Below are 22,600 nucleotides of genomic sequence, written 5' to 3'. Positions count from 1 at the left end.
ATCGTTGTCTCTGATTGGGGATCATACTTAGGCAGCCCTTTTACCCACCTTCAGTTGTGGGATCTTGTCTTTTTTGTGTTGCATGGTTTTGCACTCCTAGCTTTACGTTCATTGAGTTGTTTATTGTTTTTTGGTGGAACATTTAAAATTAAAGGATATGTACGCCTACCACGCTGCACCTTGGTCCGGTCATTCTACGAACGAGGTACGTAACAGAAGATCCCATCCAATGGACCAAGCAGCGTGGTCAAGAGGACTGGACCTGGGAGGAAATCCTGGAGGGAGCAGGACCCTGGACAAGGGCCGGGCAGTATCGCCGTCCGAAGGAGGAGATAGAGGCAGCGAAAGCGGAACGGCGACGTTACGAGGAGTTATACCAACAAAGCAAGCACGAGAGGCAGTGTGTCTCCCCCACTTTTTTTGGGGGGGGGGCACACGGGGAGATTGGCGGAGTCAGGGTTCAGACCTGAGCCAACTCCCCATGCTTACCGTGGGGAACAGGTGACTGGTCAAGCACCGTGTTATCCGGTTCTGAGCACCATGCCTTCAGTACGCATCCACACCCCGGTGCGCTCTGTGCAAGCTCCCTGCAGTTGCCGTGCTAGAGTGGGCATTCAGCCAGGACGGATTGTGCCAGCTCAGCGCTCCTGGCCTCCGGTGCGTCTCTTCGGTCCAGGATATCCTGCGCCAGCTCTACGCACGGTATCCCCAGTTAGCCAGCACAACCCAGTGCGGCCTGTTCCAGCTCCCCGCACTTGCCGTGCTACAGGTGGGATTCAGCCAGGACGCGTTGTGCCAGCTCTACGCTCCAGACCTCCAGTGCGCCTCCACGCCCAGCATATCCTACGCCGGCTCTACGCACTATGCCTCCAGTGTGCCTTCATAGCCCAGTGCATCCAGTGCCAGCTCTCCACACTCACCGAGCTAAAGTGGATATCCAGCCAGGACGTGTTGTGGCAGCTCCCCGCACCAGGCTTCCAGTACGTCTCCTCAGTCTGGTGAGACCTGTTCCGGCTCCACGTACGAAGCCTCCAGTGATATTCCATGGCATGAAGCTTCCAGTGATGATCCATGGCCCGGCGCCTGTAGTGGAAATCCATGGCACAAAGCCTCCAGTGATGATCCATGGCCCGGAGCCTGTAGAGATGATCCATGGCAAGGAGCCTGCAGTGAGGGTCCCCAGTCCGCAGCCTGCAGCGACGGTCCCCAGATCAGAGCCTGCTGCGACGGTCCCCAGTCCGGAGCCTCCAGCGACGGTCCCCAGTATGGAGCCTCCAGCGACGGTCCCCAGTCCAGAGCCTCCAGCGACGATCTGCAGTCCAGAGTCTTCAGCGACGAGCTGCAGTCCAGAGCCTCCAGCAACGGTCTTCAGTCTCCAGCGACGGTCCGCATTCCAGAGTCCCCAGCGACGGTCCGCAGTCCAGAGCCTTCAGCGAAGGTCTGCAGTCCAGAGTCTCCAGCGACGATCTGCAGTCCAGAGCCTCTAGCGGGGGTTCCCAGTCCAGAGCCTCCGGCGACGATCTGCTGTCAGGAGCGTCCAGCGGTGGTTCCCAGTTCAGAGCCCCGGCAACGATTCACGGTCCCGAATCTCTGGCGACGATCCACGGCCCGGTTCCACAGAAGCGGAGGGATCAACATAGGGAGCGGGGGCTACGTCCCAAACCGGAGCCGCCTCCGAGAGTAGACGCCCACCCGGACCCTCCCCTATAGGTTCAGGTTTGCGGCCAGAGTCCGCACCTTTGATAGGTAATAATAAGGTATTTGAGGTAGATATGTACATGAAGGCAGGGTAAAGTGACTAGGCATCAGGATAGATAATAATAATGTCACACCCTGACCTTAGAGATCCCTGTTTATTCTCTATATTTTGGTTAGGTCAGGATGTGACTAGGGTGGGTCCTCTAGTTTTTGTGTATCTATGTTTTCTTTTTCTTTGTTGGCCTAGTATGGTTCCCAATCAGAGGCAGCTGTCTATCGTTGTCTCTGATTGGGGATCACACATAGGCAGCCCTTTTTCCCACTTTCAGTTGTGGGATCTTGTCTTTTTTGTGTTGCATGGTTTTGCACTCCTAGCTTTACGTCTGTTTAGTTGTTTATTGTTTTTTTGTGGAACATTTAAAATGAAAGGATATGTACGCCTACCACGCTGCATCTTGGTCCGGTTATTCTACAAACGAGGTACATAACAAATAAGGTATTTGAGGTAGATATGTACATGAAGGCAGGGTAAAGTGACTAGGCATCAGGATAGATAATAATAAGGTATTTGAGGTAGATATGTACATGAAGGCAGGGTAAAGTGACTAGGCATCGGGATAGATATTTTATTTCACCTTTATTTAACCAGGTAGGCATGTTGAGAACAAGTTCTCATTTACAATTGCGACCTGGCCAAGATAAAGCCAAGCAGTTCGACACATACAACGACACAGAGTTACACATGGAGTAAAACAAACAAGTCCCATCTACCGTGGCAGCTGACGGCATTCACCGCCAGCCCCAATGACATTTACTGCCGTGCTCTCATTGAAAACAATGACATCGGCTTTGCCATCTACCGTCCACCTCGTACCATCTAAACATACCATTATTGTAGCGTTCCCTACAGGTTACATTAGCATTTCCCACACCTTCAATGAATGTTCCACTGGTGCAAGGCCCAGTCAGACCCGTAGATCATACAAGGGTCACACGAGAGCTGGCCCTTGTCGAGATACACCTTCAAGACTACTAGTATCCATTGACGAATATATCATGACTAACCTAACCCCAGATTAGACCCCTGTTCCGTCATTTCCATGTAATAGCCTAGTACCAGCCAAACACCAAAAGGCGGGGCTTCCATAGAGCCTGCCTGCCCAGTTTCCTTCTTTCCTGTTCTCAATGTCCAGGGCCATGTTCTTTGGGCCCGGTCTTATCCTAGTGGAGAAATAATAATATTAGCAGACAATAAAAGGTAGGGTGCAGAGAGGTGGGAAGGTAGAAGTGTCGACAGCTGACTCATGGAGGAAATCCTGTGCACTGCTTGTATGGAACACAAAGAGCCTTGCAACTTCCTCTACAGGGGTTCGCCATTGGGTAGTGTGCATGTGTGTGAGTGGAGTCTTGCATGTGTTTGTTGTGCTGTGTCTTAAGGGTACTGCATTGGCTATCGCCTGCATTCACTGCACTGTTTACATTGTGCAAAACCCAAACAAATTCAAAGGAAAATTCACACACAGCAGCCGAAGGATGAGTAAGCTGACGTGTGACACACTGAACAGGCCTTGTGTTGATCCAGAGCATGTAAGAACCAGTGTTCAGAGCAAAGCCCTATCGTCACCTCCCTCCCTCCACATTCACCTCAACTGGTCTATCAACTACCACCTCAGCCACCAATAGCCTGCCATGGCTGTGATGAGAGCATCACCCAACAGGATATCCTGTACTGTTCATATCTCTATTTAAAATGTCACAATAGAGACAGTTAAAAGGCATTTTTGATCTCCTCTCAATTCCACTATTAATCATCAGTTTTCATTTTTCCACTGAAGCACCAGCCAGACACATTGAGTGAGTCAACTATCTGTCATTATAGCACAATGTGCTGCCCATACGTAGAGATGATCAATAAGACATCACATTGAACATATTATCTGAAATCCAGCACAGCCGAGGATACTGAGGCTACACCACGGCCGTAACTCTGAGGACTGACGCTACGGTTTATAGCAGAGAGGTTTGAAACACTACAGAGCCAAAACGGAGAGTGGCGACAGAGGCTCAGATCACGGGTCCAAAATGTCCAGCTGAGACTTAATACTGTAGCTCATATCACTCTTAAAACAAGTTGTGTTTTTTGGGAGGAAACGTTGATTGTCATAGCAACACATCTAAAAACAACCCCATAAAAACAAAATGAAGAGGAGCAGAAACAGGAAGTTGCTCAGCCCAGTGCTTCCTGGGTGAAAGGCGACTGCTGCCACCAAACGCTCGAGCTGTGGAGAAACCTCACACTTCTCCTCGCCCCCGCCAACGTCCGACTTTGCTAGATTCTTCCAACTCACACAAGAAAGAAATCCCCGTCTGCAAAATATGAATCATCCACATGGAACTTTTCACAGAACTCAGTGAAATGGTGGTGCAGTCCACTGACTGCCTGCAGAGACAGACTGCTAAGGGAAACTCACATAGCAACACTGCCTCCCTGTGGTCTAATCTAGAACTATACAGAGTCTGCACAGCAGATCATATGCACTCGGAGCTGAAGTGGAGCCATCTCATTAGCAGCTGAATGAAGGCAAATATTCAGAGTGACGCTCAGTTTGACGTCCGACGCTAATCTCCACAAGCCTGTTGGATTAGCCTTATCGTTTTAATCCAGTCTGAGCCCATACGGGCCAGTTTAGAAGCCCCTCTACAAACAAAACGTACCAAAAAAACTGAAAATCCAATGATTTTGATTAGGCAGATCTATGGATCAGAGATAGCTTCAGTCATAGCACTGTGTGTAAACAGAGAGGGTGACATGAACAGGGGAAGTGGAGGAATATCAACCCTGAAGTTGAGAGCAACAGTGGGGAGGACACAGCATGACACGCAGTCTGACAGGTCACAGTGTGTGGGACGTGCTAGGTTTTCCTGAAAGACGCTGGCGGAGGCCACAACCGCAAAAAAAGCATATTATGAGCTCATGCCTCATCCCATAATTAAACATAGACTCTCCCATCAACCATAGTTAATCCAGATGACTGAAATCAAGCATAAACTCCCTTGTACGCATGGCCATGACATTATTCGGAGTGAATCATGTCTATAGTCTAGCTCCCACATCAGGGTCAGCTGAAGTAAATCATTAGTCCCTCATATCCAATGCAATCCTACTGCAATGCCTCAGTCACAAATTGCATATGTTTGTGGCTTTTCCACATTTCTTTCCGTAGTAGTGTCCAGGATACCTTGTAGTCATAGGGCTTAAGACACTTCTTCACATGATGCCCACTCACTCACCCACTCACTCACCCACTCATTCAGTAAAGGCAGCCGTACACTATCTCACGGCTGACAGTGTCAGAAAGAGACAAAGAAAACCACCCCGCTGTAGAGTAAACTATTACATGTCAACACTTAAAAATGGAGAGAATTAGAGCCGATGATCATATTCTTGTGGAATTTATTAGCAAGATGAATTGGTTAGTCCTAAACTCTTCAAACAGTAGTGAGGCAACCGGACTAGACAGACAGCGTACCCCAGTGTCTACTGTACTGCCGACTAAGCAAACAGAACCTCGAATGACTCGTGGCTTCCTCTACACAGGCAAGGCAGCGAACTAAAGTTACCAAGTGAGTTAGAATAGAGAGAATTAAGCAGCTTTTCTTCAATGAAAAAGACTCCAAACTACACAGAAGAAAAAAGTTTGAGAGCCCAGAACTTACCGGCTATTCTGTCTCGCTCCATTACTTGCTCACAGCCTTAGCCACATGTAATGTCTGTCTTTTTTCTCTCTCTCCTTTTTTTGCTGAAGACTTCCCCTTTTTCTGTCTGACTTAGTCACATCTCTCCCCCTCCCTCCCTCTTAGGTCTAATGTCTTCAATCTGCCGTGATAATGCAGTTTTATCACTGTGTGACGATGCAGTGTTAGTACTGTGTGATAATGCAGTGTTAGAACTGTGTGATGATGCAGTGTTAGTACTGTGTGATGATGCAGTGTTAGAACTGTGTGATGATGCAGTGTTAGTACTGTGTGATGATGCAGTGTTAGAACTGTGTGACGATGCCATGTTAGTACTGTGCGATAATGCAGTGGTAGAACTGTGTGATGAAGCCATGTTTGTACTGTGCGATAATGCAGTGTTAGTACTGTGTGATGATGCAGTGTTAGTACTGTGTGATGATGCAGTGTTAGTACTGTGTGATGATGCAAGTGTTAGTACTGTGTGATGATGCAGTGTTAGTACTGTGCGATAATGCAGTGTTAGAACTGTGCGATGATGCAGTGTTAGAACTGTGCGATGATGCAGTGTTAGTACTGTGTGATAATGCAGTGTTAGTACTGTGTGATGATGCAGTGTTAGTACTGTGTGATGTTGCAGTGTTAGTACTGTGTGATGATGCAGTGTTAGTACTGTGTGATAATGCAGTGTTAGCACGGTGTGATGATGCAATGTTAGCACTGTGCGATGATGCAGTGTTAGTACTGTGCGATAATGCAGTGTTAGTACTGTGTGATGATGCAGTGTTAGTACTGTGTGATGATGCAGTGTTAGCACTGTGTGATAATGCAGTGTTAGTACTGTGTGATGATGCAGTGTTAGTACTGTGTGATAATGCAGTGTTAGCACTGTGTGATGATGCAGTGTTAGTACTGTGTGATAATGTAGTGAAAGTACTGTGTGATGATGCAGTGTTAGTACTGTGCGATGATGCAGTGTTAGTACTATGCGATAATGCAGTGTTAGTACTGTGCGAGGATGCAGTGTTAGTACTGTGTGATAATGTAGTGAAAGTACTGTGCGAGGATGCAGTGTTAGTACTGTGTGATAATGCAGTGTTAGTACTGTGCGATAATGCAGTGTTAGTACTGTGCGAGGATGCAGTGTTAGTACTGTGTGATAATGCAGTGTTAGTACTGTGTGATGATGCAATGTTAGTACTGTGCGATGATGCAGTGTTAGTACTGTGCGATGATGCAGTGTTAGTACTGTGCGATAATGCAGTGTTAGTACTGTGCGATGATGCAGTGTTAGAACTGTGCGATGATGCAGTGTTAGTACTGTAAGATAATGCAGTGTTAGTACTGTGTGATGATGCAGTGTTAGCACTGTGTGATGATGCAGTGTTAGTACTGTGTGATAATGTAGTGTTAGTACTGTGTGATGATGCAGTGTTAGTACTGTGTGATGATGCAGTGTTAGCACTGTGTGATAATGCAGTGTTAGTACTGTGTGATTAATCAGTGTTAGCACTGTGTGATGATGCAGTGTTAGCACTGTGTGATGATACATTGTTAGTACTGTGCGATGATGCAACGTTAGCACTGTGGGATAATGCAGCATTAGTATGGTGGGATAATGCAACATTAGTACTGTGTGACGATGCAGCGTTAGTATTGTGGGATAATGCAGCGTTAGTGCTGTGTGATAATGCAACGTTAGTACTGTGGGACAACACAACATTAGTACGGTGGGATAATGCAGCGTTAGTACTGTGTGACGATGCAGCGTTAGTACTGTGGGATAATGCAGCGTTAGTACTGTGGGATAATGCAGTGCTAGTACGGTGTGATAATGCAGTGCTAGTACTGTGTGATAATGCAGAGGTAGTACTGTGGGACGATGCAACGGTAGTACTGTGGGATAATGCAATGGTAGTACTGTGGGATAATGCAAGTACTGTGGGACGGTGCAATGGTAGTACTGTGGGATAATGTAATGTTAGTACTGTGGGATAATGCAACGTCAGTACGGTGGGATAATGCAACGTTAGTACTGTGGGATAATGCAGTGTTAGTACCATGTGGCCATGTGCTGATCATATAGACGTTCTCTCTATCTTTCTCTAGAAAGATCATGGAACTCAAGCACTCCGCTACCTCCATTTAACAGCCCCCTCTCTCTCTCACACACACACACACACACACACACACACACACACACACACACACACACACACACACACACACACACACACACACACACACACTCTGGTACTGTATGTGTAGGGCCCTTCGACACCATTCTAAGATGCCACGGTTACAAGGTAAACGTGGGGTAAGCGGATGAAGAATACTCCCATAACAACATCACACTCAACTGAGTGAGTTATAGAGGAACTTTAACATTTCCTGACCAGAGTCTGTGTATTCTATCCTCCCAGAGTATCTCCAGTTCTAGTGACTGGGGTTTAATCAGGAAAAACAAACACTGGAGTCACTTAACAGACCCGGAGCATTCCGTAGTGCCCACCCCTAACCCCACTCCCTTTCCAACCCCTCTCCTGACGCCAGGAGAGCAGGACGCACTCTGGCCTCTGACCCTCCACCTTGCTCTCAGGAGAGGTCACTTAGCGAGCTGCCGTCTGGGCGAGAAAACGGCCAAACAAACACACGCGGCCCAAGTTACAAGCACTTCACTTCCCTTTCCATTTGTTCTCAAAGGGACATCCAATCCCTCCCTAGATAGCTAAGTCGCTAACTCTGCACTATCTAGATAGCTTTAGCGTAAACATGATTGGAGACAAACCCTTTGGCTCTTTCAGGTGAATGTGACCTGTCCTGGGCTGTTTTAGTTTAATCTACAGGAACCGCGGCTGGGTGAGGACAGTGATATGCTACAGTTGCGATAGGGCAAGTTGTTTATCTTGGCTCGCCCCGATGACAAACGCCCAGCTTTATCTGAGGTGATGATACAAGAGACGGGGCTGGGGATGGTGTACGTGTCGATGGGGATTCATTGTACGTTGTCAAAAACTTAAACTTTGCAGTCTCTCTGCCAAGGAGTGTGATCAGAAGTGAGTTCACAAACATTCATAACAACCTTCTCTGGGATTGTTCCCTCTGTCTTGTAAGATCCTCTTTTTAAATAGCTTCATCTACTGTATGGAGGGACCCAAGGAAGATGGAACCAGTCATGAAAGGGTCAACAGATGGGACACACACAAACACCCCAATCTACACACACACACACTGGAGCCCAGTGGGAATGAGACAGGCATGAATGAGCAGTGGGGTTATCTGTATCTATATAGGCATTTTTACAGAAACCCGTTATCTAGGGTCCCTTCTAACCCAAACCAGCTCTGTGGAGTTGTATGTCTCTCCCCCTCTGATGCACCTCCTTCCCCTGGCTCTCCTCGCTCCCCCACTCTTCATGTCATATGGCCATATGTCTGTGTGGGGGAGTAGAGGGACTGGATGGAGGGATAGGGGTGTGTGTAGATTTGTAGGTGTGTGTCCATATGTGTGTCCATGCTTGCGCTCACACACACACACACACACACACACACACACACACACACACACACACACACACACACACACACACACACACACACACACACACACACACTGTGTGGTTACTAAAGGTCACTCAAAAAACAGATCAGAGCTACATTCTGGATACATTTTCACCTTTATTAAAGAGGAACTCAGTCATAAGGAAGAAGCCAACTTCCATCCACATGGTGTTTGCCAATGTTACTCAAGTCTGTCAAAAATTGAGGCCCGGTTTTAAGGCTGTTAAAGCTGTTGAGCAATAACAAAGTTAATGGAATGCAGTGACTGCTTATGACATGTTTTAATTAAGGAGAACTCTTTAGGGCAGTCAAATGGCAGCACTAACCCGGTCTACCCTGGACCTAGTCAGTGCTCAGCTGGTCAGGCGAGACAGTCAGACCCTTGGCCTGAGCCCATAAGCACTGTGGCCTCTTTCACACAGACTCATGCAAGCAGGCACGCTTGCGACCACACGCACAAACACACACATAGAAACACACGTGACAATCTGTGACATCCTATTTCTGACACTCAGGCAACTAACAAAGCAGCAGTATCTTTTGGTGTCACACTTTTTTGATTTGTGATATGTGTACGGTATTTAAACAGTGGTAAGCCAGCTCTGAGTCAACGTTGGTTTACTATAAGCCTCAACAGGGCTGTACTGTAGTGGCTCCATGGTGAGACCTAATTGAGGAGAGGGAGACCAGCTTCAGTGTCCATCTGTAGAGAGAGGAGAGAGAGACCAGCTCCAGTGTCTAGCTGTAGAGAGAGGAGAGAGACCAGCTCCAGTGTCTAGCTGTAGAGAGAGGAGAGACCAGCTCCAGTGTCTAGCTGTAGAGAGAGGAGAGAGACCAGCTCCAGTGTCTAGCTGTAGAGAGAGGAGAGATACCAGCTCCAGTGTCTAGCTGTAGAGAGAGGAGAGACCAGCTCCAGTGTCTAGCTGTAGAGAGGGGAGAGAGACCAGCTCCAGTGTCTAGCTGTAGAGAGAGAGAGACCAGCTCCAGTTTCCATCTGTAGAGAGAGGAGAGAGACCAGCTCCAGTGTCTAGCTGTAGAGAGAGGAGAGAGACCAGCTCCAGTGTCTAGCTGTAGAGAGAGGAGAGAGACCAGCTCCAGTGTCTAGCTGTAGAGAGCGGAGAGAGACCAGCTCCAGTGTCTAGCTGTAAGAGAGATGGTTTCACTCATACGTTTCACCACCTACCCTCTACATAATCCAAACCTGCCTGCTGGAGGAGAACCTCCCACCACACTAGGGCTGCCCCCCCCCAACTCAAGAAGGAGCCAGAGATCAAGATAACCAGAAGAAAAAAATCCTTAATCTGTCCCAACCATCCAACTCCCGCTGGCTTTCGCAGATTCTGCTGTTACTCTCCTGAAGTTGCCGGTTATAGGCTACACGAGGAGTCGGCCAACTTTCTCACGAGGAATGCCAATTTATATTCAAATTTTTACTGATCCGTGTACCAGTTATGGTTTTCATATTCACATTTTTCATGGAACAATTTCATTTTATTTATAATAATGTCTTTGAATCTCAAAATCATTGTCATGTGGTACATCAAAACTCTATCCAGTTCTATATGAAAATGATATAAACTTAAAATGTAACTTCTATTGCCAACTATGTAAAAATAGCCTATAAAGCCAACAAATAAAAACATTGCAGCCTGCAGTGTCCACACATGGCCTGTCTGCAACGAACTTGAAACATTGTATTAACTCTTAACTTGGGTCTGGCCTGAAGCTCCTTAAAACATTGTATAACATATTCTGTGCCATCAGCTGTAGGCTATTTGCACAAGGGATAAGTAATAATCAGGTAGGCCTATTTATGATGTTTCCACTGGATCAGAGAGCATGACATTTTTCCTTTTACACTGAGTGGTTATGAAAAAGGAGAGAGCTGGAAAGAATTCTCAAATACATTGAGGAACAATTGTTAGTCTGAATGGATGTAAAAACAGACTTTGCTTCCTCGCTGTTTGAGGTGAAGAAAACATTACTTTGAGAAGCCTATAGGCCGGCCTACTTCTATGCGTAAACAGGTGCACGCCCTTACTCAACATTGTCTTTTGTTTGGAGTGCTCCCGACAATGACTAAATGGACAGAACTCGTAAATGGAATGAAATAAAACAAAATGTGTTTCATAGGTTATGCGCTCTGCAAACAACGTGTCCACCCCGACAATGAGAGCGGTAAACGACTGGAATAATAATAATAACTCAGCAAAAAAAAGAAACGTCCCTTTTTCAGGACCTTGTCTTTCAAAGATCATTTGTAAAAATCCCAATAACTTCACAGATCTTCATTGTAAAGGGTTTAAACACTGTTTCCTATGCTTGTTCAAAGAACCATAAACAATTAATGAACATGCAGGTGTGTCACAGCATCTTCGGACTGAGCTTGTTGTCATTGCAGGCAATCTCAACACTGTGCGTTACAGGGAAGATATCCTCCTCCCTCATGTGGTACCCTTCCCGCAGGCTCATCCTGACATGACCCTCCAGCATGACAATGCCACCAGCCATACTGCTCGTTCTGTGAGTGATTTCCTGCAAGACAGGAATGTCAGTGTTCTGCCATGGCCAGCGAAGAGCCCGGATCTCAATCCCATTGAGCACGTCTGGGACTTGTTGGATCGGAGGTGGAGGGCTCTTCGCTGGGGAACTTGCAGGTGCCTTGGTGGAAGAGTGGGGTAACATCTCACAGCAAGAACTGACAAATCTGGTGCAGTCCATGAAGCGGAGATGCACTGCAATACTTAATGCTACTGATGCCACACCAGATACTGACTGTTACTTTTGATTTTGACCCCCCCTTTGTTCAGGGACACATTATTCAATTTCTGTTAGTCACATGTCTGTGGAACTTGTTCAGTTTATGTCTCAGTGTTTGAATCTTGTTATGTTCATACAAATATTTACACATGTTACGTTTGCTGAAAATAAACGCAGTGCACAGTGTGAGGACGTTTCTTTATTTGCTGAATTTATATTGAATGCATTAACAGACATTGCCGTAACCAAACAAACATTGTAGATTAGAAATTACAGGAATTAACTGTAAAATGTACTACTGGTGATCTACTGTATGTAATGGGGAATTGATAGACACTAACAATGAAACACAAACAATTCACACAATGAAGTTATGAAACAATGAATGTGCACAAATTGGCAGGAGAGAGCTCATTCTGGAGAGAGAAGTGCATTGTGCAGCCACACTCCCCATCTTCTTGGACTGTGCCATCCCCACGGCCTCCGCAATGGATTAGTTCACTGAGATGATTATTTCACTGAGATGATTAGTTCACTGAAATGGGCGTGAATAAGAGGTGTGCCAGAATTTTGTTTTTAGATATTTACTACTGCTCGACAAAAACATCATAATTTCTGTCCACCAACAGCCTATCGGCCAAACAATCGACCAATCTAATAATTGTTTCAGTCCTACATCGCACACACACACCGCACACACGCGTGCGCGTATGCACACACACACACTCGCACATATGCACACACATGCGCACGTATGCGCACACACATGCATGCATACGCACACACGTGCACACACACGCACACATACGTGCACGTATGCACACACACGCACGCATGCACACACGCGCACGTATGCATGCACACACACATACGTATGTACACACACACGTGCACGCACACACAGGCGCATGTATGCACACACACATACATACGCGCATGTATGCACACAAACACACATATGCAGACACGTCCACGTATGCACACACGCGCACATATGCACATATGCACATACACACACGCACATATGCACGTATGCACACACACACGTATGGACACACGCGCGCACGCACAGGCGCATGTATGCACACACACATACACACACGCACATATGCACGTATGCACACACACACACGTATACACGCACATACACATGCGCACGCATAGGCATGCACACACATACAAAAACACTCATATGCAGACACACACACACCACCTTCACCACCCAGCCTGGGGAGGAAGGCTGTTATCCAGAGCAGATTCCTCTCGCATGACCGTACATCCTGTAAACACACACACACACACACACACACACACACACACACACACACACACACACACACACACACACACACGTACACATGTTGTGCAGTAGGGCATATGGGCATAGAAAGCAGACAGCCATGTACGCAAAAGCACCCATGCAAGACCAAAAAAGCTGTAGACTACACGATGACTGACGTTGCATGGTGAGCCTAAGGGTTCACATTAAAATGTAAGCCGTCACTTTACTACATGACCTATGGCCAAACGCCTGACCCCAACATGCTACATTTAGCTATTTAGTTACATAAGAGTCAAGGACTGGACCAGCACACAGCGGACCACTAGTATAGACATGCCTGTGGGGCTGTGATGCACTATGAAGGACACAGAACAGTCAGAAGGAGATTAAAGATGAGTGGGAAGAGAAAAGAGAGATATAAGAGAGGAGGAGGTAGTGAAAGGACAATGTAAATGGACAGGAAGAAGAAAGGAGTGAAGGTAAAAAGGAGAAGAGATCAGGAGGTTCCCTCTGCAGGAGCATGTCTTCTGCACATCTGGGGAAGGGCCTCGGGGGGGCCGATGATATACACACAGGCATAAACACACACACACACACACACACACATACTTTTAGACCGTCTTTCTAAACCTACAGTAAGAGCTGATGATGCAGAATAAAGGGGGAACGAGGCAGAGAAAATAAAACAGACTGTGCCCGATTCGTCGCTGCAGCCACAATCTATGACCTCATCTCAGCGCTACACAGCGCAGCTCCCCTATTCTCTGTTAGACACAGACAGGCCTGTCCTTCTCATGAGTCTACTGCCCTGCTTTTACAACCAGACCTGCTGGCCTGGGGATCATTCACAACATTGGGGCGGCAGGGTAGCCTAGTGGTGTTGGGCTACGAACCGAAAGGTTGCAAGTTCAAATCCTCGAGCTGACAAGGTACAAATCTGTCATTCTGCCCCTGAACAAGGCAGTTAACCCACTGTTCCTAGGCCGTCATTGAAAATAAGAATGTGTTCTTAACTGACTTGCCTAGTTAAATAAAATTCAGGTTCTAAAAAGTCTCACCATCCTGAATAAAAACCCTGCTACGACACATCCAGCAGCTGTTAATCTAGGGCCTGTGACACACACACACAACACACACACACACACACACTCTGCCTGATTGAGGGACCTTGATTTGATCCAATCACCTGATTCTCTCTGCTCCCGATGGCAGCCACATGCTCATCCCCAATCCCATCCACATATTCCCCACTGATGGTGTCCAAATGCTGAGGGAGGGGGGATGAGTGAGTGGGGCTCACTGGGGCTTTGGGGGAATTGACACAGATTGAGATTGTGATTATGCAGAGTCAGTGTGGTTGAGTTAATGAGCACGGTCAATAAGACAGTGATTAGACTTGGTCTTTGACGTTTCTGTTTGCTATCAATTTCTCATGGTTTTCATTGGTTAAAGATGACCTGGTGTAAACCAGTCAGAGAAAGTAGTTACACTTCCCACTTCATAACCAAATAGAGAATGAATTTCATGGCCAATGTATAGCTGAATAAGTAATGTCCCAAAGGCTGAGTAATTACTCTGGAAATGGCAGCTCACAGTACAAAACAGATTGTAGATACTATCTAACCCACTCCCCTCAGGACAATCATTTCTCAACTCGAACTCAAAGACAGACTTTTTTTTCCTTTCCAAAAGTCTGACAACCCCCAACCCCAATTCCAGGTCAGTAAGAAGTTAAATCAAAGTGTTGTAAAAGTGCTTGGACTGCAGTCCGTCCGTCTGTCCTTCCCAGCGTGGCTGTGGTGGTACTGGGACATCTGCTGGATATTTGCTCACCATAAGGTAGTAATTAGAGCCTGGAGGAAGCTGGCAGCAGACAGAATGGGATATATCCTCACAGTGTCGGGTCCACAGGCCCAGGAGTCTCCGGCTCTACATAGCCCAGACCTTGCCTGAGTCTCTGATCTGTTTGTGTTCCAACTTGTTTGGCGTGACACTCATAGCAAGGGAGTTGGCAAGACAGCACAAACAGATCTTGGATTCAGGCTATAAAATGCCTAGGTCAGAACCACACTTAGCATTTTGAATGACTGATAGAACTGACAGATGTAGTTAAATACTGAAACACATGTAGACATTGAGAAAATGGATCATCAACAGTGGCTTGGATGTCTTATCAATTCACTAAGTACTGCCTAACACACAGCAGGGTACAGAGTGCATGGACAAACAAGACTGAGGGCTAGGTAGTCAACAATAATGTGTGTTTCGGGATTACACACACACACACACACACACGCACGCACGCACACACACACACCTCTGTCCTGTCCCTGGGAATTAGACTAAACTGAGTCATGGTGAGGGAGTGAGTGAGTGAGCGAGCGAGTGAGAGAGAAATAGAGGGAGAGAACAATAGAAAGAGAAATGGAGAGGCAGAGAGAGAGAAATAGTTCCTGTGGTTCCTTGTGGCTTGTGCCCCTGTAATCAGCATGGAAGGCTCCTGATGTCTAAATCTGCTGCACTGACCCAGACAGTCTCCACACACACACACACACACACACACACGCACGCGCACGCGCACGCACACACACACACACACACACACACACACACACACACACACACACACACACTGTGGTAGTGTCTGTGCATGTGGAGTTTGGTCACAGAGCACTCCCAGATAAATACGAGACCACAGAGCGTTAAATATGCCCTACGTGGCTTCTACTGAGACATTATGCAACTATTAATTGACATGGCCATCCACATTACCTACCATTGTACCTTAAAATCGATTCTTTTAAAAACACATGCTATTACTGTTTTTAATGCATCTGCGGAAATGCAATAAAGTTTTGGGGGAAAAAATTTCTCTTGATTACCCCCTAATATGATAATAATATGTTTACAAGCCAATCTGCATGGCAATAATGACTAGCTCATTAGTCATGCTATGTTAATGACATCTGCTCTCAACAGAAGGTGTGTGTGTTTTATATAAGTTATATAACTAAATAATGGATAACACTAGAAGACTGCCCATCACCCTAAGCCATAGTGACATGGCCCTGTTTTCAGTGTCCTGTTTTCAGTGTGTGTGTGTGTGTGTGTGGGGGGGGGTTCTAGGCTTTAAGCTGAAATGTCATCCGTGTTACACAAATCAACATCCCTATATATAGCTGAACTCTGACACACTGGCTAATGATGTCATAGAGCGCACCACAGTATTTCCGGCGGTATTGACGGCATTCCAAAACAAAACGTCAGTGGGCATTCCTGCACAGCGAGGCTAATCATAGAGGCATCTGGACCTGGGGAGACTGGAGACAAATGAGCCATAATAAGTAATGGGTTACTTCCTATGGGGGGCGTAAGATTAGGCTAATGAAAGCTTAAAGCTTCTCCAGCAGGAAATGGAGATAGAACCATTAGTGCGGATATGCAAATTCACAGAACACCAAGTCCCGTTGAGAACCACAGGCTAAGTAGTGGGAGTTCTGGGTGGGAGTTCTGGGTGGGAGTTCTGGGTGGGAGTTCTGGTGTGATACTCATCAACGAGAGAGGTTAATACGTCCCTTAGCAGACACTTTATTCTAAAGAGACAGAATAGTCAACATTATTAACAATGACACAGGACGAACATGAAAAAAAATGGCCCATGTGGGAAATCTAATCCACAACCCTTGTGTTGCCAGCACCATGCTCGAACTCAGTGAACCATTGGAAGCACGATCCACAGTGAGTTGGGTTTGGTCCAGTACAGAGTGTCTCAGACTCAGGGAACGAGCTGGCTTCACTGTAAGGCAGCATTGTTAAGGAGACATAAAGAGCAGTATTGACTCCTCATCTGCTGCTTGGTCACTACGGGACCTGGATCTGCCGTTGTGCTACTGAGTAGGAGGATGGCTGACACACTGGAGCCTAACGGGAAAACTAGATACAACGGTCCTTATTACATACAGGGTTGCTCAACTCGTCCAGCCACACGGAGGGTTGATACACAGCATTCCTTTACTACGGCGTTGCTCAATTCTGGTCTAGGGGACACTCACACAGTATTCAGGCATTTGTTCCAGCCCAGCACTAAACTGATTCTGCACTTACACACCTGATTCAACTGGTCAATGGCTCGTTGATGAATTGATTCAAGAGTTAGTGTTTGGCTTGAACAAAAGCCTGCACTCCCTGTGTGGGGGTACCCTGAACCAGAGTTGAGAGACTCTGCCCTACTTTCAACTGTCTGTGCCCAGGAACCAGAGACGCCTAGCGGTCCCAGTTGACCCCGATGCGACATCTGAGATAATTTGTCACTTCCTCACATCAATGACATCACCGGGAGTGCTGCCCCATTAGGAACGACTACACCACACACAAATAATCTGACAAACACAAACACTGTTACAGATTAGTAACTCATACGCACTAACAATACATGTATTTCTGGTCTCTCTTTCCTGTTAGTACTAACTTAGCTGAAGACTAGAATATAAATCGCTGTAGGTCAGCATAACGATTTTCCTGATGACAAACCATGCTGATGGGGACGTTACGCTTCACCGATCCATTTGATTCGCTATAAGTCTTTGAAAGGCTTGCTGCTAATGCACATCAGAGACCTGACACCCACTTCATTATGGAGGCCAGCATCAAAAAATAGCAAGTGTAACAAGCTCATAACACTCCCTTGAGCAACTCCTCAGCACAAAAGGTCCATTCAGTGTGCGGACAAATCCTGAGAGGAGTCAGTGTACAGTGCAGCTGACTGGGTTCGCTCACATGTCCAGAGAGAGAGATGGGGAGTGCATTTACTCAGCTGAGCTCCCACCACGCTTTCATTTGGAGTTTGCTACTGGGAAATAGGCAACAACATAGGTACATCCATCCAGCCCATTAGTTCTTGATGTGTATCCCTGACAGACAGACAGAGGCCTCTGTCCAGATGAAGATTCCCTGGCCTTGCATTCATAGGCGACATCAGACACAAAACAAAAGTCTTCCTCTGTGTGGAAGAAAATATTGAATAATATCTATGTCCACTGGTTGTTAGTAATGGAAGACTGAGGAGGAGGGTAGATGAGAGAGAAGAACCCCCCTCACTGTAACACAGCGATGCAAAATAGAGCAGCGCTAACCACAGGGATGGGAAATAGAGCAGCGCTAACCACAGGGATGGGAAATAGAGCAGCGCTAACCACAGGGATGGGCAATAGAGCAGCGCTAACCACAGGGATGGGAAATAGAGCAGCGCTAACCACGGGGATGGGAAATAGAGCAGCGCTAACCACGGGGATGGAAAATAGAGCAGCGCTAACCACAGGGATAGGAAATAGAGCAGCGCTAACCACAGGGATGGGAAATAGAGCAGCGCTAAACACAGGGATGGGAAATAGAGCAGCGCTAACCACAGGGATGGGAAATAGAGCAGCGCTAACCACAGGGATGGGAAATATAGCAGCGCTAACCACAGGGATAGGAAATAGAGCGGCGCTAACCACAGGGATGGGAAATAGAGCAGCGCTAACCACAGGGATGGAAAATAGAGCAGCGCTAACCACAGGGATAGGAAATAGAGCAGCGCTAACCACAGGGATAGGAAATAGAGCAGCGCTAACCACAGGGATGGGAAATAGAGCAGCGCTAACCACAGGGATAGGAAATAGAGCAGCGCTAACCACAGGGATGGAAAATAGAGCAGCGCTAACCACAGGGATGGAAAATGGAGCAGCGCTAACCACAGGGATGGAAAATGGAGCAGCGCTAAACACAGGGATGGGAAATAGAGCAGCGCTAACCACAGGGATAGGAAATGGAGCAGCGCTAACCACAGGGATGGGAAATAGAGCAGCGTTAACCACAGGGATGGGCAATAGAGCAGCGCTAACCACAGGGATAGGAAATAGAGCAGCGCTAACCACAGGGATGGGAAATAGAGCAGCCCTAACCACAGGGAGGGGAACTAGAGCAGCGTTAACCACAGGGATAGAAAATAGAGCAGAGCTAACCACAGGGATGGGAAATAGAGCAGCGCTAACCACAGGGATGGGAAATAGAGCAGCGCTAACCATAGGGATGGGAAATAGAGCAGCCCTAACCACAGTGAGGGGAAATAGAGCAGCGTTAACCACAGGGATAGAAAATAGAGCAGCGCTAACCACAGGGATGGGAAATAGAGCAGCGCTAAACACAGGGATGGGAAATAGAGCAGCGCTAACCACAGGGATGGGAAATAGAGCAGCGCTAACCACAGGGATAGGAAATAGAGCAGCGCTAACCACAGGGATGGAAAATAGAGCAGCGCTAACCACAGGGATGGAAAACAGGGATGGGAAATAGCGCTAACCACAGGGATGGGAAATAGAGCAGCGCTAACCACAGGGATGGAAAATAGAGCAGCGCTAACCACAGGGATGGGAAATAGAGCAGCGTTAACCACAGGGATGGGAAATAGAGCAGCGCTAACCACAGGGATAGGAAATAGAGCAGCGCTAACCACAGGGATGGGAAATAGAGCAGCCCTAACCACAGGGAGGGGAACTAGAGCAGCGTTAACCACAGGGATAGAAAATAGAGCAGCGCTAACCACAGGGATGGGAAATAGAGCAGCGCTAACCACAGGGATGATGGGAAGGGATGGGAAATAGAGCAGCGCTAACCACAGGGAAATAGATGGGAAAATAGAGCAGCCCTAACCACAGGGAGGGGAAATAGAGCAGCGTTAACCACAGGGATGGAAAATGAGCAGCGCTAACCACAGGGATGGGAAATAGAGCAGCGCCACAGGGATGGGAAATAGAGCCAACAGGGATGGAAATAGAGCAGCGCTAACCACAGGGATGGGAAATAGAGCAGCGCTAACCACAGGGATGGGAAATAGAGCAGCGCTAACCACAGGGATGGGAAATAGAGCAGGGCAAACCACAGGGATGGGAAATAGAGCAGCACTAACCACAGGGATGGGAAATAGAGCAGCGCTAACCACAGGGATGGGAAATATGGCCGAATCCGGAAACTATCATCTCGAAAACAAGACTTTTATTCTTTCAGTGAAATACGGAACCGTTCCGTATTTTATCTAACGGGTGGCATCCATAAGTCTAAATATTCCTGTTACATTGCAGAACCTTCAATGTTATGTCATAATTACATAAAATTCTGGCAAATTAGGCGGGCCAAACTGTTGCATATACACTGACTCTGCGTGCAATGAACACAAGAGAAGTGACACAATTTTACCTGGTAATATTGCCTGCTAACCTGGATTTCTTTTAGCTAAATATGCAGGTTTAAAAATATATACTTCTGTGTATTGATTTTAAGAAAGGCATTGATGTTTATGGTTAGGTACACATTGGAGCAACGATACACACGGCATCGATTATATGCAACGCAGGACACGCTAGATAGACTAGTAATATCATCAACCATGTGTAGTTAACTAGTGATTATGATTGATTGATTGTTTTTTATAAGATAAGTTTAATGCTAGTTAGCAACTTACCTTGGCTTACTGCATTCGCGTAACAGGCAGTCTCCTCGTGGAGTGCAACGAGAGGCAGGTGGTTAGAGCGTTGGACCAGTTAACTGTAAGGTTGCAAGATTGAATCCCCCGAGCTGACAAGGTGAAAATCTGTCGTTCTGCCCCTGAACGAGGCAGTTATCCCTCCGTTCCTAGGACGTCATTGAAAATAAGAATGTGTTCTTAACTGACTTGCCTAGTTAAATAAAGACTAAATAAAGGTGTAAAACAAATTAAATGTACAGTTTCTAAAAAAATCGGCCAAATCAGTGTCCAAAAATAACGATTTCCGATTGGTATGAAAACATTAAATCTGCAATTAATCAGCCATTCCGATTAATCGGTCGACCTCTAGTCTCAACCTCACAAACAGAGCACTGGTATCGGTATAAGCAGATCTGAAGGCTCTCGATAGGTTTCAGCAGTGTAGTGGGGGACCTTCCACCATATTGCTAACAACCTACAGATTTAAAATCGAAAGGATAAGCCCAAGGAGAAGGGTTAGTGAGTGTTTTGGGACAGGCTGTCTGGTTTGTCTCAACACCACCACTAGGAGAGGGCTGGTATCAGTATCAGAGCTCTCCCAGGAGCCGACATACAGTGATAATCACTCAAAGCACTCCATAAACTGCTGAGGATAATGCTATGTAGGAAAAGGTCCTGCTTTAAAGGCCATTCTCATTCCCTCTGAAAGGTCACACACTGACTTAATGATGCTTAGCCTGGTCCCTGATCCATTTGTGCTGTATTGCCAACTGTAATCTGAGCATGAATCCCAACACACTAAAAAACACTTTGGCATCAGCATGTGTTATTTTCCGATTCACTTGATCCCAGGAGCCCGTCCTGTGGTCCTGAACGTTGGGAACGAGTGGGAAGCACAGATGGGGTCTGAGAGGAGCCAGTGAGCAGAGGTATGCTGTGACACACACACACACACACACACACACACACACACGCACACCGCACACACACACGCACACACACACGCACACACACACACACACACACACACACACACCACTATATGTATTAATAGAGCACAGCCTAGAGAGGGCCAGCACATCACAGCCATAGAGAGCAGGAAGGAGAAGGACAAAGGGATGAAGCATAATGGGACAGACAGAGGCCTTAATGGCTAGAGAAGTCCAGGAGGCTCTCCTCTCAGTCTGCATACACACACTGGTCAGAGGGGAGAGAAGAAAAATGCAAAAAGAGACAGAGAAAGATTAAATAAATAAAAGGAGAGAGTCAATAAAAAGGAGAGAAAGGTGATAGAGGTGACTGACCTGTACCTCTCCCTGTGTTAAAGTTTAGGCTCTTTGATTTGTCTAATGACAAGTCATGCAAGTAATGAAAATACAGGGAAGTCCAGGCATATGGTACACATGTAGACATGTAGGGAAAAACACTAGCCTATAGATCATTAAACGAAAATGTATTCAGAAATGTACATAAGAGGTTCAAATTAAAATAATTAAAATACAAATCAAACTAAGTGCTGAAAATACATAGTAGACAGACATGCACTCAAACATATCACATCATCTGCAACAAGCCTCCAAGATCTCGTGGAAATAAAGCAACTTGAAATTGAGGGGTGGGCGCACAATAGTGTATTCCACAATAATAACACATTTCCCAACATACCTGAATTCGCAGGACTTTTCTTCATGTTCTGGTCGTTTGGGCGACAATTAGTCAACGTTTTCCCCCAACAAATGAATAGAGTATTCGTCCAAGTATTCTTGTACTAGATCACGCTTGTCCTTTCACGGTTCTAACTGTTGGCGCGGCTCATGCGTAACCGTTCGCCGTATCCCAATTCAAACCATCGAGTAGCCTACTCGAACTATCGTAGCCTAGCCTGTATTATTTATTGTCACTGAATGTTTCACCAAGCCTGATGTGCACTTCGTGGGATGCTCCAAGTTTCAGACCACACTAGCGTGCATACGGAATCACGGGTGCATCAGTGGCACGAATGGATGTTGATGTGCCTTTTACGCACGTCCCACTTATGAACATGCTGTTATTTTAGTGTTCGGC

The 22,600-nt window shown here is 46.6% G+C and overlaps 1 protein-coding gene across 2 annotated transcripts in view; it reads right to left on the bottom strand.

The window, feature by feature from the left end:
* The window catches only part of LOC115142457 (septin-9-like), an 89,770-nt gene extending 67,529 nt beyond the window's left edge, over nucleotides 1–22,241 (bottom strand). The window contains exon 1 of one of the 2 annotated variants that reach the window (XM_065001518.1): nucleotides 22,202–22,241. In XM_065001518.1, the coding sequence (XP_064857590.1) occupies nucleotides 22,202–22,226 (25 nt within the window). In that variant the 5' untranslated portion in view covers nucleotides 22,227–22,241. Of the gene's footprint in view, nucleotides 1–5,415; nucleotides 5,517–22,201 lie in introns of those variants that run through there. The other variant, XM_029681939.2, reaches the window with a different exon arrangement.
* Between the last annotated feature and the right edge of the window lie 359 nt (nucleotides 22,242–22,600).

This window comes from Oncorhynchus nerka, linkage group LG15, assembly GCF_034236695.1.
Source record: "Oncorhynchus nerka isolate Pitt River linkage group LG15, Oner_Uvic_2.0, whole genome shotgun sequence".
NCBI classification, from domain to species: Eukaryota; Metazoa; Chordata; class Actinopteri; order Salmoniformes; family Salmonidae; genus Oncorhynchus; species Oncorhynchus nerka.
Note: the sequence above shows the minus strand (reverse complement) of the source record. Positions and strands in the feature narration are given on the sequence as shown.